At 41.6% G+C, this 16,086-nt stretch overlaps 2 protein-coding genes across 2 annotated transcripts; both read right to left on the bottom strand.

Annotated features, from left to right (window-relative positions):
• Window positions 1–5,194: 5,194 nt before the first annotated feature.
• LOC102708798 (peroxidase 5-like) lies at window positions 5,195–6,544 on the bottom strand. Its single transcript, XM_006653954.2, has 2 exons — window positions 6,298–6,544; window positions 5,195–6,202 (listed from the first exon to the last, which is right to left on the bottom strand). The coding sequence occupies exons 1-2, from the start codon at window positions 6,541–6,543 to the stop codon at window positions 5,444–5,446; spliced, it is 1,005 nt and encodes a 334-aa protein (XP_006654017.1). The 5' UTR covers window position 6,544; the 3' UTR covers window positions 5,195–5,443.
• A 3,019-nt stretch (window positions 6,545–9,563) lies between these two features.
• Window positions 9,564–11,576, bottom strand: LOC102708521 (peroxidase 2-like). Its single transcript, XM_006653953.1, has 2 exons — window positions 11,223–11,576; window positions 9,564–10,379 (listed from the first exon to the last, which is right to left on the bottom strand). Exons 1-2 carry the CDS (start codon window positions 11,469–11,471, stop codon window positions 9,621–9,623), a joined length of 1,008 nt encoding a protein of 335 aa, XP_006654016.1. The 5' UTR covers window positions 11,472–11,576; the 3' UTR covers window positions 9,564–9,620.
• Window positions 11,577–16,086: the final 4,510 nt, after the last annotated feature.

The raw sequence follows: 16,086 nt of genomic DNA, 5'->3' as shown, positions 1-16,086 counted from the left end.
ATTACCTGGTCAAATTCGATCTCATGATAATGCTGCTTAATTAGTCTACCAAGTAGCTGCAGATACATACATTCATATGTAAGAAATGTATGGGACATGGTGTCATGCATCCATGAAAGTCTCCAAAGGCAGCTAGAAAAAGTATTAGTAGTATGTATGCTGTGCAAGATGCAATAGTTAATTAGTTAGTTCACTGTGTGAGATATCATATGTTGCACACTAATTTGATGAAGTTGTGAATTAATTGATTTGAGGCACCCCTTTGACTATATCTCTTAATTAGCAAAATATATATAAACACACATCAAGAGTCAATTTTAGAAATGGTCTGCTGCTAATTAAGGTAATCAAATTATATATATTTGTCCTGTAACCTATTTACATTTTCATTTCAAAACATAGGGAATGTATTTTTGGTTATTATCATGCATGAACATGTCTTGCAAAAGCTGCACGCCGTAGGTATGAAGATGCACAGATTTCAGTGAAATTTCATTGTCTGGTATGACAGATACAAATGCAAGGTAGTTAAGAGTAAATGCACAATTTACAGGGATAGAAGCGTTTACTTTTGTAGCTGTTGCAGCATTCGCATGGATTTCTTTTGGGTAGGTGCACACAAAGTCAAAACATATATATACACCATAAATTATGGATTCAAACTATCATTCATGCTATATATTATTCTCTCCCTTCTGCATGATGGATTTTTCTTAATTTGCTTGTGTTTTTTAGCGTGTTGAACTTTCATCCGTAGGGCATTACGTTTAATTATCCCCTGTTTCAACCTCAATAGCGATTTTATTCCTACCTTTTTAATAACTCTGTGATCTTGTCCCCGCTCTTGGGGCTGAACCTTGTCTTCACCCTTACTCCGTTAAGTGCTCTCAATGGATATGTCAAAACATGTCCAAAATTCATGTCAAGCTTTTGCTGACCCTTTTTGTAAAATGGATATGCCAAAAATCATATCAAAATAAATGCAAAATTAATATCAAATATTTAATGTCGAAACACGAGCAAGTTTACAAAGTTATTGAAAAGGTAGGGGACAAATCTACAAGTGGCAGACATGTCTCTTTAACACCGTTAAAAAGACTTAATAACCACTAGCTTTCATTAGAAAACGAAAACGATGATAATAAGAACACAAAGTTAAAAATGTAGTGACTAAATCACAACTAAATTTAAAAGATAGGAGAGAAGAGACGAAGGAGAGAGATAGGAGAGGAAAGGAATGGAGAGAGAATAGGAAAGGAGATAGGAAAAAAAAAAAGAAAATCTGACATTATACGGTACGTCAGCAAAAATCGGACAGCAAATAAGTCAATATTACTGATGGATCTTTTTTAAACGGTTTACGTAAGTTTAGAGTTACATATTTCTGATTTTAGGTTAAAGTACATTAGATAAACTCGAAGTTAAGTTAGTGAACTTATTCTAATTTAAAAAAAGGGACAAGGACACAATTCGGCCCCAATCTCTCATTTTCTGGGTGGGCCAAATTCTGTTGATGCGATTCTCACGGCGTAAACAACCGGGTAATTAGGGTGTTGGGCCAGAGCATTGACAAGTCCATTTGGGCCTAGCTGATCAGGGTTTTATTTATAATGGGCCTCAATTCTGGCCTTCGGAATTTTACAGGCTAGGAAATTGAAACAGGCCAGATCCTATCCAAACGAGGCCCTAACGGGCTGACGATTTTAGTGGGCCCAACAGGAGGGAGCTTAGTCTGAGCCCAACTAGGTAGGAATGTAGATCTTCTTGCTGAGTTGACTAGCAGTGATGGACTTTTGGGAGTGAAACTAAATATATGCGGTATGCTATCGTACTCAAGGTGTGTTCCTTTTCACCTGAAGATAAAAAATATTGTCTGATTTTTGTAATAGCCATTTAATTTAATGGTGTAAATGATAAAATTAGTGACTATAAAATTAAAACTTTATTTTAGAGATGATGATATCATTTAGTAGTTTGAAAAACGTGTATGCAAAAACCAATAAAAAATATGAGAATAATTAGGGAAAAGAACATAACATGAATATATCAATACATTTTTCGTATGAAGAACTCATAACTATTTGTATTACATTTATGAATTGTAAGCATATATATAGCAAACGCTCACTCCACTACTCAATGAATTAAATAATGTTTATTTCCACTTAAGATTATTGAGGTGTATTACTGTAAGCTAAATTATTATACTTATATGAGCTGTTTGTTTCTTTCTATTACTAGAGGCCTAAATTACTAGATTTGTTAGGCTAAAGTCGAAGATACCCTTAGAGCATCTCCAATAGTTTAGCCAACTTTGGCTCTCCATTTGTCCATTTGGCTAACTTGCTGGTTTGGCTGGTTTAAGATACCCTCAGAGCAAGTCTGGTTTGCCTGGCCAACTTTCTCAAGTGAGAAGACTCATTTGGTTGGCCAGACAGCTGGCAGGTTACCCAAGTGTACCCAGATTTTAGCTTGGAGAGCCAAATAGCCAGCATGTTGGAGATGTTCCCAGCTATTCTTAGGTAATGCATAGTAAGTTAGATAAGTACTCTAAAGTATTCAAGAGTAGTAAGTTTTTAGCCATCAATGATCTGAAAAAAATCATTTGACGAGCTTATTAGATTATAGTAATTTAGACTCTACATTATAATAAGTTGTTACAATAATCTAATTAATTATTTCAGATTACTCTAATAATCTACATTATGATAGTCCTAAGTAAAAACAAATTGTGCCTTAGCATCTATTTCCATTATGGGTGGCAATTCCTTCCGCAGGGGTGAGCAGGGTTAGTGGCCCGACATTTTTCAAGGCCGGGGACAATATGTCACGCGCAGGTTACCCAAGTGTACCCAGAATAGGCATTGTTGCTTAAGAAATAGTAAAAAACTATCCCAAAGTTAAGACCCAATTAGCCCATTAGGCCTTTAGTGAAGTAAACCATATAAAACCTAACCAACCCTAAACTTGGAAATATTTCCACCACCCCCACCCTAGCCCCCAATCATCGCCACCCTACTCAGGTGCGCTGGTCGACTTAGCTAGTCTTCGCTGCCACCTGACGAAACCGGTTGACATCGCCCACTCCGCCTGTTGCGGTAGATCACCGGGGGATGTGGGTCCCTGCTCACGCGCCAAGTCCCCTACGGGATCAGAGCCAAGGGCTTATTTTACCCCCAAATGGTCTGCGGAGCCGGCGGCGGGGCCGTTCCTGCCTAACCTACCCCATCGTGTCTGGTTGCCAACCTTAATTTTCATTGAGTTTATTCTGCTTTAATGTTTAATATTGGAGAAATTTTGTGGTCTTTGAAACAAATCAATTTTTTAAATATAAAATTTATTACGTCTTGGTGCATGAGATACCGAGAGCTAAGTAACAAATTTTAAATCAGAAACACCGTAAAATCACTGCTTACACAGTGTTTTAAGCCAGCTCATCTAACCACCTTGTGCAGTTCGAGGGTTTTGGCGCTAAACAGAGGCACACAAGGATTTGTCAGTCAAGTCTCCCACTGTCACTCGTCACGTTCCATCTTCACAGTTGCAATTATCAGTTGGTACTAGTACTACCAGATACAAAGAAAGCCCACAGATGGGTTCTCTTATCAAGACAAAGAACAGCCACAAGGAAGAAGAACACAGTCCATAGGAACGACATATATACACAGTGTAAAGCAGCCTCCATTATTCAGAAGAAAGTGAGGCAAAGTACTCAAGTACAGACTACAGAGAGATACACACAATACATACAGATATGCAGATACACAAATTAAAATATATGTAGACAGATTTAACATATAACATGGACATGAATGATTGAGCTGATGAGATGAGCGTGCTCTGTCGGGCCACAAGAATCCAAAGTGTCGTTACATTATTTGGCACTCAAACGCATGCTCCTCTGCAGCGATCAGTGGCTACAAAACAACACAAGAATCCAAAGATGGATGGCTTCACTGCATGCTGCTGCAGCTCTGACGATGCATTTCAGAAAGTTAACAGAAGAAGATTCCCAGGCCACCACAAGCAAGCATCCTTTTTGTTATCTGATCTCCTTGTAGCAGCAGCCCATCTCATTGTGAAGTTACTGTCAGAGAAGCTTCGCATGCTGTGATGCTGTCCTTTCACAAGAACAATAATCTAGTCAGAGTTTCTTCAGATCCTGTGTCCTTTTTCTCTTCTCAAGAACAGTAATGTGCAAGTCAGAGGGTTTGTTCCAATCAGAACATGCGTGGAGCTCAGCTGCCTGCATTTTAATACAGCAACCGATGATCACCTCTTGTGCATTTACTACTATATAATCTCACGTTCTAATTTGATCCATGGATCAACTTGGGGGTGAAAAGATGCCCAAGATACTGTGTAGAGCTGTGCTCGATCGATCGGGGCCGTCTTGCTTCAGACTTGCAGAGTTGAAAAACTAATCCATTGGAGGCTATGTGCGACTAAGTACTCCTAGTAGAGTAGTGGACTAGTAGATTAGTATTCTAATTGAGCTGGTCAATTGCACCCAGTGACACTAATTTTGTCTCTCTTTCTTGCTGCTTGCAGATCCCGATGCAATGCCATTAACTTGAGTGGTAGCTAGCTGCTCTTGCACTTGCAGTCTTGGGTGCAGACTGACTGCAGCTACAGTTTTTGTTACTGATCAGTAGAAGTTTCTGCAGCAATTAAAGACAGTCAGTTTGTCCTCCAAGCTGTAGCCCAATTTGCTGTCCCTGCTCTGAATGTATGAACTGAGCTGAACTGCACTTGTATTTTAAGCCAGAAATGGTGTTCAGCTGGTGGCCATATTATTGCACATGCAAGCATGTTATCCTCATCTTGATTCCATCCTTGATCGATATGTGTAAAGTGGAAAGAAATGTAGAGAGAGACAGAGAAGAAACAAAACATGCAACACGTTGGTTTGGGTTGCCGCTACATGCCACATGTGCATGCAGATACCATGTGTCGCCTCCATTGGGCAGCAGCTGGATTCACTTCAGCATGCGTGCTCGATTCATCTTCTTCCACAGGCAGGAAGGATCCCAGTGATCAATCGAATATTTGAGCTAGCACAAAATTCAGCAAAATATACTGAAAAAATCAGAGTTTATGGAGTAATTCAGTGAGAAGATTCAGAATTGGGTCATGAGTCATGAGCATGTTTCTAACTTGCAACTAGTTGAGTATTGAAATGAAAGCTGCAGAACTGACAAAAAAGAATTCAGAATTGGAGGAATCAAAAAACGATTCGATCAAACATCTGAACGAATGCCGAGTAATTTTCTACCCTCTCTTATGTTACAGCAATGACATCAAGTACATGATCACTGTGGTAAAGAAATTGATTAAGCTAGAGGAAGGCGACGCTGAATTTGGTGAATCGATGATCATGTCATGTACAGTAATCAATGCAGTGTTGAACGAAGTGCAGCCATGCTGGAATTGAATTTTATAATTAGTTCACTTTGTTGCAGTATTGCCGGATCTCGCCGGGTGGTCCGGTGAGCACGTCGAGGCCGCCCATCTTGACCATGGCGGCGGCGAACTTCTGCGACCACAGCTTGCGGTTGGCGGCGTACTGCGCGACGAGCGCCGCCGTGTCGGGGCGGTCGATGAGCGTCTGGTCCGACGTGAAGAGCACCTCGTGCGTCTGCACGTTCATGTAGTACTGGTTGTCCAGCTGCAGCGGCGTCTTGAAGTCGAGCTGCACCACGCGGTCATGGCGCCCCGTCGCCGCGGGGCACTTGGCGCGCTCCCGCAGGCCGAGCGTGACGTTCATGGTCGGGTCGATCTGCGGGTAGAGGCGGCTGGAGAAGGAGGAGCAGTGGGAGCGGCCGATGGAGTGGGCGCCGGAGAGGGTGACCATGTCGTCGGCGGTGAGGTTCTTGGTGGCGAAGCGGGTGACGAGCTGGGTGAGGTTGAAGGAGCCGGGGGGCAGGTTGGCGAGCGCCTCGGAGGCCCTCGAGACGCGGCCGTCGAGGCGGCCGGCGGGCATGGCGAACTTGATCCCGCCCATGATGCGCGACGCGTCGCGCGCGGCGAAGGCGACGATGTCGGCGCAGGAGACCACGCCGGGGCAGCGGCGCTCCACGACGCGCTTGGCGCGGTCGATGACGCCGAAGCCGCGGAGGCTGGGGAAGTTGGGCGGCGCCATCTTCTCCACCGTGCCGTTGCTCGCCGGGTCGGCGTCGAGCAGCACCGACGCGTCGCACCCCTGCACCCATTCGCACCCCCAACATTACTCCCCATCTCAAGAAACACCAATGGCACCACCACCATTTGCATCAAACACTTGCATCGCCTAATTACCCTGACGAAGCAGTCGTGGAAGAAGAGGCGGATGAGGCCCGGGCCATTGCCGGCGTCGTTGCGGATGGCGCCATGGACGATCGTCTGGATCAAGTCCTCCGCTCCAGGGCACGAATTGTTATAGTACCCAACCTGCAGCCCCGCCGCCGCCGTCGCCGCATGTCCAAAGAACACCGCCGCAGCGACGACGAGCATGCGATACCATCGGCGACGACGAGCACCGCCGTCCCTGCTACCGGACACCATCAAATCAAGCTAGCTAGCCGCTTATCCCAGTGAGCACTGAGCTAGTCGAGGTAGACGAGGAGTCTAACTGACCAACCAGCTAGCTAGTGCAGGAGGAAGAAGAAGAAGAAGGTCTTCCATTTATACGTAGCTGCAGCCATGAGCTCATGATCCAAGAGGGGATTAGAATAATTAAGCTAGTACTAGTAGCTAGTGACGACCTGCACTGGGTAAGCAAAGCAAGCAAGCTGCTGCTGCAGCTGCAGCTTGCAAGTGTCGATGGTATAGTGATCGAGCTAGCTAGGTAGATACTGAGCTGGGAACATGGCCAGTGTGTCATGAACATGGGGGGTCAGAAGTTGACTGGCGGGCCTCCCTCTGGCTGATCACACTCTGACACTGTCTGTTCAAGTTTAGGTAACCAATTAAGCTAATCAAATGCAGTTAAGTTTAGGAGCAGCGTGCGTGCATGTTAGTTATGGTAATTTGACGCTGACCTGCTGCAGTGTCGCCGTCGTCGTCGGCGGCGATGGGATGAATGGATTTGATGGATCTGCAGTTCTTCTGTACTGAACATCTCTGAACTTTGGTGTGCATTTCGGACTCCGGATGGGCGTCATCTCTGAAGTGCTGATCAATGAAATTAAGAACAGCACAGCATCTGACGAAAACGACGACGATGGATGCGTCAGTCGACTTTGGCAGGGCATGAATCGATTCATCAGCTTCTGCTTCGCTCATCACTTGTCTTTCACCTCAGATCCAACATAGCTTCTGCTCCGATTATAGTTTATATGAAATCATGCCGTTGTATGGTCGTGGCACGATCGAGATGTCACTGTTTTAGTCTGCTGAAGTCGAGATGGATCAAGCTGTTGCTAGCTCTGCAGTGACCAAGATGCTGGAACTGGAAGGGCTTCTTCCATCAAGACTCTCTTTTAGAATTGGGCTTTTGCTGGATCGACAGAAGAACGGCCCATTAAAGCCCAATAGGTTTGAGTCCAACAATTATTGGGCCATCTGACCAACGGTATATTTTGCTTTAGGAATTAGTTCATTTGAAGTTATTTAACTTGAGAACGAGTTTGATTTTCGTCCTTGAACCATAGTACCAGATACCAAAGGTTTCTCAAGTGTCAAAACTGGTACAAAATAAGTCCGAGTTTGGACAGCGGTTTCGGTCGACGTGGTGCTTATGTAGCTAGTTTGTTTTAACTTGACAGCGAGTTTGATTTTCGTCCTTAAACCATAATACTATATACAACAAGTCTCTCAACTGTTAAAACCGATGCAAAATAAGTCTTAAGGCGGTTTAGACGATGGTTTCAGCTAACGTAGTGCATATGTGGTTGGTTTGACTTAGTCCTCGTCCTATGTTGTAGTGATGTAGTACTGAAAGCAAAATGCAAAAATTAAAAAAAACGTGCATGCTCTGTAGCGATACCCTCCACCAGGTCGCCGACAAATTAGTGTGGACAAAGAATAGAGGGGATGAGGTGTAGAAAGTGGGGCCCACTGACATGTGAGTCTCACTATTTTTAATTTTATTATTTGACTGCTACTTAGGCCCACATATTTTGATTTATTTTTTAATTGTTATATTTTTCTTCACGTGCCCACGTAAGTGTAATTCCCCTTAAATAGCACACTTGTTAAGTGTGATGGTGTATTTGCAATTCCAACATAGTTAATTTCACAATGTGATTTGTGTACCAATGTATAATCCCCCTTGCATCTAATGTATAATTATGGTGAAAAAAAAGATAGTTTATAGTTTTCTACATTCTTCGTACCCCCATTACGAATGACTTGTACATGTGTAGGTTAGGGTCCTTGGAGAAATTCTAAAACATATATATACATATATAATCTTTGAATTGCTGATCCATTTTGAAGAACACGCAGCATCTGATGAAACGATGAGAAACCTGCACATTACTACGTAACTTGTGTACAATAATAAAATAGAAAACATTAGTTCTAAAATATATTTGATCGGTCGATATATTCAAGGGCACTATTGTAAATTTGTACATCACATTAGCCTTATATGGGATGACAACCTATAAACTAGAACAAACCTAGTTAAACTTTTCACGTGAGACTAATTAATCGAACACTTGGGCCTAACCGAACAGTCACAAACCGAAATGCTGGCCCTCAGTATATTTCAGCTTAAGACTGTCTTGTGATGCCTGCCCCAATGGTTGGCTGTCATTAGTTTGGAGATTTAAAACTAAATATGAGTTTTATTTGTTGTCAAGAAACAGTGGTAGGAAAAAGCAGTTCCAACTAATCATGACACTGTTTTTAAATAACTGATGTTTTCCAAAGCCCATTTCTTGTCAAGTCCACTTCTCCCACCATATACAATTTCTAGTGCTCCTAATTACTAAATAGCCTGGAAATAAGTTCAGATTAAACTATGTGCATGATCAAGGGTACTAGCACAATACTCCAAAACAGACAGCAAAATTCAGGTTATAATGAGCTAGTATTACAATGATAAACGTAAAAGTATGTTATAATTTAAACGATGATAACTGCACAATTATATTTATAGAGTATTTTAGAAAACAGTAGTACCTCATGGTATCTTCTCAATCTCAAGAATGAAAAAATTGGTCATATTTATATGCCAGTTTCATATAAATACAGTAACTTCGGTTGGCTTCTCAAAGGCCATAAGATTAATTGCACACTCGGTGGCCCACAACTCTTCCGTACAATTACGCTTCTCCTGCATCGATTGAACGGCCCACCAAAGCCCGAACTGAATAGAATCTAACAACTTTCGAATTATTCTGAACATTTCGGCCAATATATATCTCTCAAACTTGGCCCACAACTGCAGACTGCTTCACTTTAAATTTAGGCTGGGCTGTCTATAGAACCAGAAAAGTACCAAGCACTGTACTGATTACTGAACATATATTCGAAAAGTAAATTACAATTTAGTTACAACAGCAGGAGCTAACATTTCAAGCAATTAACAATTAAGAGAGCAAAATAACATGGAATAATACGTCATCCGTCCCAAGAGAAAATCAATTTCTAAATTGGTTTTTCTTTGAGACGAAGGTAGTAGGTCTAATTAATTAGCTCGCCGTGTTGGTGGCGGAGCAGACCTTCCTGACCTCGCCGGCGTTGCCGGTGAGCACCTCGATGCCTCCCATCTTCACCATCGCCGCCGCGAACCTCGCCATCCACGCCACCGGGTTGGCGGCGTTGTCGGCCACCATCGCCGCGGTGTCGCTGCGGCTCGTCAGCGTCTGGTCCGACGTGAACATCACCTGCCCGGTGGCCACGTTCTTGAAGAACTGGTTGCTCAGCGCGTTGGGGTCGGTCACCTGGTTGTTGCTCACCGCCTTGCCGCCGCCGCCCTTCGCCGGCGGCGGGCACACCTTCTTGAGCGCCGCGGCGAAGGTGGCGTTCATGGTCGGGTCCACCGTCGGGTAGAGCCTGCTGGTGACGAAGGAGCAGTGGGTGAGCCCGAAGGAGTGCGCGCCGGAGAGGATGACGAGGTCGCCGGCGGTCAGGCCCTTGGCGGCGAAGCTGTCGATCAGGTCCTGGAGCTGGAACGCCGGGGAAGGGATGCCCTGGATGACGTCGAGGGCCGAGGAGACGAGGCCGTCGCGGCGGCCGGATGGCATGGCGAAGGCGAAGTTGCCGGAGACGACGGCGGAGTCGCGCGCGGCGAAGGCGAGGATGTCGGAGCAGGAGACGACGCCGGGGCAGACGGCCTCGACGGCGGCCTTGATCTTGTTCACGGCGTCGTAGCCGCGCAGCGGGATCGCCGTCTTCTCCGTCTGCCTGTTGCTTCTCGTCGGGTCCAGCAGAATGGACGCGTCACAACCCTGAATATTTTTCACATAATGAAACTCACTCAATTTTTTTAGATGTAAAATAAAAGGAACATTAGTTAGTTAAACATGCATGCAAACTTATATTGTTAAGTTTATTTAAGAAATATATTAACCCAAATATATACGAGCAATTTTGTAGTCCAACAAAAACAAAAGCTACCTCAAGATACCGGTACCTAGCGGTACCAAATAGTTTCTGATCGTTGAATCTAACAGCGTGCATCCTACTCAGCTATATCTAATGATGAGAAATGATTTGATATCTCAAGAGTACCTCAAGGTACTTTTTGTTGAACCGGAACAAATCTCAATATATATATATGTCAAATTTGTTACTTCAAAAAATATAACGTAGGGACAATTAGACAAGTTTGAATGTAATTATATATTTCTGTTCCACCGTCAGATAATCACGACGAAAGATTGTACCGTTTCCAAATATTAAATGATCATCGATAAATATAAGCATTTCTACGAGTTTCAGCAGAGATTAAGCATTGAAAACATCACACTTGGCGATGTAACAATAAAAGATTAAGAGTAGTTGATTGAGAAATGGGGATGATTGTTTGAATTTTTTTCGTGAAAAAGCCAAACGGTAAATTTACAGATAAAAAATTTATAAATAAAATTTTTGTGTATGTATTCTTATTCTTAGCGATCTTAAAAGTTAGAGCTGGAAAATAAATTTTGGCAAAAAAACATCATAATCAACTCTAAAATTAAGTATAAAATTCAAATTTTGGCTTACAAGCACCAGCATAAAAAATATGGGTATAGTATTTAGAATTATTTACATTAATTATGAACAAATTATGACAGGAATGGACATACCCTGACGAAGCAGTCGTGGAAGAAGAGACGGACGAAGGCGGCGCCCATGGTGGGGTCGTTCATGATCATCCCCTCCACCACGTTCCTCACCGTCTCCTCGGCTTTCGGGCACGACGACCCGTAGAACCCGTACTGCAGCGTCGTCGTCGTCGTCCCCGACGCCGGCACGGTGCTCATCACCACTGCGGCGGCCATGGCGAGCGCCATGACCTGCACTGCCCTGCTGCATGCTGCCGTCGCCATCGCCATGTATGTATGTGGAATATGTTTTTAGCTTCTCTCTGACTAATAAGCTCGTTGATTAATTAAGCTAATCAAGTGAAAATTGATGTTTGATTGCGACTGTGGTGTCTGGATTGATCGTCTCTTCAGGTATTTATAGCAAGACATTGATCGGGAATTCAGTACGTGCTAACTACAATGCGATGAAATGATTAGGAGGTTTACAAAATAGAATAGAGTAATTGCAGAGATACGAGATACATAGTCAGATAGCTGCAACAATTATTGGCAGCTGCAGCTAATTAATTCAGCTTAGCTATAGCTGAGTTGACATTTTGCCACACACACAGGAGAGGAGAGGATGTTTAATTAATTAATTAATTAATTGATTATCTTGTTCCTATGGGATTAGACAAGAGTAATCTGGCCGGATATGTGCATGGATTGGTTGGTTAGTTCAGCATTTGACTCTTTGTGGGTATATATGAACACTAGCTACAACGTACTGCAACAGAAAATGTTATAAAGCTGGCTAGCTAATTAAGCTGATGACTTTGGGACCTCCTCTGGGCTCTAGCTAACTAGTAGCTACCGGCAGTTAAGGATAACAGAATGGAGAAAACAAATTAATTAACCAAATCTTCAGTTTAATTTCATCCTCAGCTGTGAACACTTATGATCAGTTCACAAACGAAGCATATAGGGAAAACTAATTTAACCACTTTTTTTTTGAGGAAATCGTGTAAAATTTATTAAGACCAATTATTTTTTGGTATTTGCTAGATTTTTTCGGAGCCAGAAAATTTGTAAATTTTCAATCACCTACTATTGCAATGGCTAATCATAAAGCTGCAGTGCTATGCAAGGTGAAATTTTAGTTCGTTTTGTCTGTAATTTCATTGTTATATATGTTTTTTCACTTTACTACCTAAGTTTGAATATTTTGCATGAAAATTGTAATTTTCTATATATTAATTATAGGTTTATTTCCTATTTAGGTTAGAATGACTAAATTTTTTTTCAAGTCTTTTAATTTTTTTAAAAAGGATTTTATTTAAATAAGTGAGCCGATTAATGAGAACCATTGGGTTTTCAGTGGATGAGAAACGTGACTGATTTTTTAAAATTTGGAAAAAACTAGGTTTATAGCTTCTTATTTCTATTTTATTGGATTATCTGTTTGGGTGAATTTATCACTTCTAAATATTCTGTGAGAAGTTGTAGCCGCCGAAAACTTCCTAAATAGAACCGTATATTTTATTTTTGTAATGAATGAACTTTGTTTATATAAATGACAGAGTTTATACATTTTCCCCAAACAGAACATCAAATTAAGCTTTTTACCCTTGGATGTAAACTATGCAAGCAGTGTGGTATTACTGTATTAGATGCATGATTAAATGGATTTCATGCAAGTCTTTCATTGAAGAGAACACGTCTTGTGGACATTCTCTGCACTAATTAAGGTGTCTGTTTGTCCACAAGAATGTCAACTTGAAGGGTACTTAATTAATGAGGTTGAGATATATATGTAGGCATATATAAATATATCTGCTTTTTTAATGTACTCCAAAGAGTATATCTAATATTTGTCCATCAATCTATCACGCACGTTGTGCGTACCCAACAGAAAAATTCTCTAGTTGCGAATATTGTGTCGACCTAACTGACAACAAACAAATCAAAGGAAAATATAGATAATTATATAAACATATATAACAGTGCTGCTCGCTCAGCTGGATATATATATGTTCTTGTCCCGGTGGCACATTTTTCACATACGAGGGGTTTTCTTAGGTCAATGTTTGTAGACTTCTGTTTCTTATGTGCTCGGTTTGTACAACAGTACCGGCAGGTATGAGCCTAAAACCAAGGATGATTTGTTTATATCTCACGTCCTATCTTTATGTTTATAACCTCAAATTTAAATTTTATCATTAAATTTGAAGTAGATTTTTGGGTTTTTTCATAGTAGTTTATTTTTTAATATTGATTTTTAGATCACTATTACACGCATATAAAAGTTTTATATATAAATTATTATTTTTATTTGTAAATATGCCGTTTGGCTTATTCGTCAATGTTAATTTGATGAAATTATCTTTGAGGAGATAGGGTTAGAAAACATAGCGACATATTAGCTCATGATTAATTAAGTGTTAAGCTAAAAGACTTGAATAATATATTAATATAATTTTTAAAACAATTTCATATAGATTTTGTTAAAAAAACACGTTGTTTAATGGTTTGTAAAGTGTATTCATGATAAACAAGAGTAGAAGTTGAGAAAAGGAAGATGAAAAAAGTGTTAAAAACAAATATGTATACACACATCAGAATCATATATCAAAGTAGACATGTTCATTCTTATACGTTATTCTCGTATCAGTGGTGGATCCGGGATCGAAAGTTAGGGGGGATGTTACCTTCTTCCTCCTTTAGCCTTTTTATTCTTCTTCGTCCCCTCCTCATCCCCTCCTCTCTCCTCTATTTTACACAGGGATCCGGCGTATAGGGGGGCTTGAGCTCCGCCAGCCCCTCCGATAGATCCGTCCCTGCTTGTACTATTACTCGTTTTTTGTGTGAATGCTTCTCAAATTGTATTTTTTAAAGTTTCTATACAGATTTTAAAAGCTTTCCAAACCTTTCAAAATTGTATTTTTAACTTTATTCTAGTTAACTTCATTGTTTATATCATTAAATAGCAATAAATAATCAAAAAAATTCATCTTTCAGCATTAAAAGAACAAAATACGTATATACACATTAGAATCATATATCAAAGTTTAAAAAGGAGATGAAAAATACACGTCGTTCGTTACCATGGAAAACCAGGACAAATTGGACAAAACATGTCCGTTGACCAGGACGACGAAGGAAAAAAAAATAAACAAATACGCCATCAGTATACACGCAAGTTTCCTGCTAGCCATGAATAACTACTGAATCTGATCATTAATTTGTTAATAAAACTTTTATACACATATTGTATAAGACTGGACAATAAACTTTGGTAAAAAAGCTCTCAAAGTTAATTTTAAATTTAAAATTGAAGGTTCAAATTTTTGGTTTATAGCATGAGTGAAAAGATGATGTTACTGTGTACGGCATGTTACTCCCTCTGTTAGCGCACATGATACGCTGACTTTTAAATATACGGTTAATAATTAATTTATATATATACATATATAATTTTGGTTGTGTTTATATTATTATTAAAAACACTTTAAATCTTACTTATATTTTTACTTATATATTTCTTAAAATAAAACGAGTGATCAACCGCATGACTTTGGCTACATAGCAAACAAAGGCCGCTGATTGATGGGCTGATCCCTAGGCTAAAGGTGGATGGACATACAAGCACCAGTCAGTGTATATTTGGGCCTTAATTCCCACAAATTTGTGTGGGCCAGGCCAAGTATATGGCCCACCTAGACAATCTTTCTAGGAAAAAGTTCACCCGAGGTCCCTAAAGTTTAAACCGTATACCCTTAAACTCGCATAATCGGTTCAAAAAAGATCCATCGATAGTATTGACTTAATTTTTATCCGATTTTGTTGACATGACGTCGGTAGGTCTTACATGTCAGATTATTTTAATTTTTTTTTCTCTTCCCTTCTTTTGCTTTTTCCTTCTCTCCTGTCACTCCCGTGCTTTCATATCTCTCTTCTCTCCCGGCGCACACGGCCACAGGCTAGAGGGGGCAGCTGGTGGTGGAGCCGGACTGGGGCGACGGCGGCCGCAGCTTGCGGCGGAGCCGGGCAGAGTCGGCGGTGGCTTCGTCTGGAGACCTTGTTTTATCCACTATAGTGATCATCCGCCACACTGAACCACGAACCGAATTGTCTGCGATTTTCTTTTTAAAAACAATGTAGTGCAGCCGTGGCGTTCGCCATCACAGGTCACAACCGGCCGCCGGTGGGGACCTCACGTCCTCGTTCTAGCTCGAGCACGCCACCTGCGTCACGCCCCAGACGCAAACGCCCGGAGATTCCTCTCGGACGACCCGCCGACGACGACCGCCTCCTCTGCGCGCTCCCTCCAGCACTCGGCCTGTGCCCCGGACACCGCCCGTCGTCGTCGCGGCGTCTCCATCCGCCATGACCAGCTTCACGCACCCTGTACGTGTAGCCATCCAGCCTCCGAGCATCTCGTGGATGCAGTTACACAAGATAAATTAAAATACATGCGATAAGCATGCTGCCTCTAGCTAACCAACTTGAGATAAACCGACTCAAACTAATCATTATCACATATAATCAATTGTTGTCGTGTGCCGTACTGCAGCTAAGTCTCCTCCCATCACTTGCGTTTATATTCTTAACAGTCAGCACCCACTCGATCAAACAAGATTTTTACTCACGCGAACTGGAAGCAGATGAATGAACACACGAGGACTTTGGTGCAGCGTACAGCGTCACTGCTTTTCTGCTTTCTTCATCCTTTTATTATGCAGGATTACAAACGTGGTTAGGGCCATGTCCCGACTTGTGTGCCATGACTTGGTTAAGGTGAGGAGGAAGTTTTTTAGCACATGAGTGTATTGCTTGCATGTCATCTAAATAGTTATTAAAAAATATGAAACAAATTGACAAGATAGTTTGATATGAGTTATATCTATCCACCAACATGCAAGTT

This window comes from Oryza brachyantha, chromosome 5, assembly GCF_000231095.2.
Source record: "Oryza brachyantha chromosome 5, ObraRS2, whole genome shotgun sequence".
Classification (NCBI taxonomy): Eukaryota; Viridiplantae; Streptophyta; class Magnoliopsida; order Poales; family Poaceae; genus Oryza; species Oryza brachyantha.
Note: the sequence above shows the minus strand (reverse complement) of the source record. Positions and strands in the feature narration are given on the sequence as shown.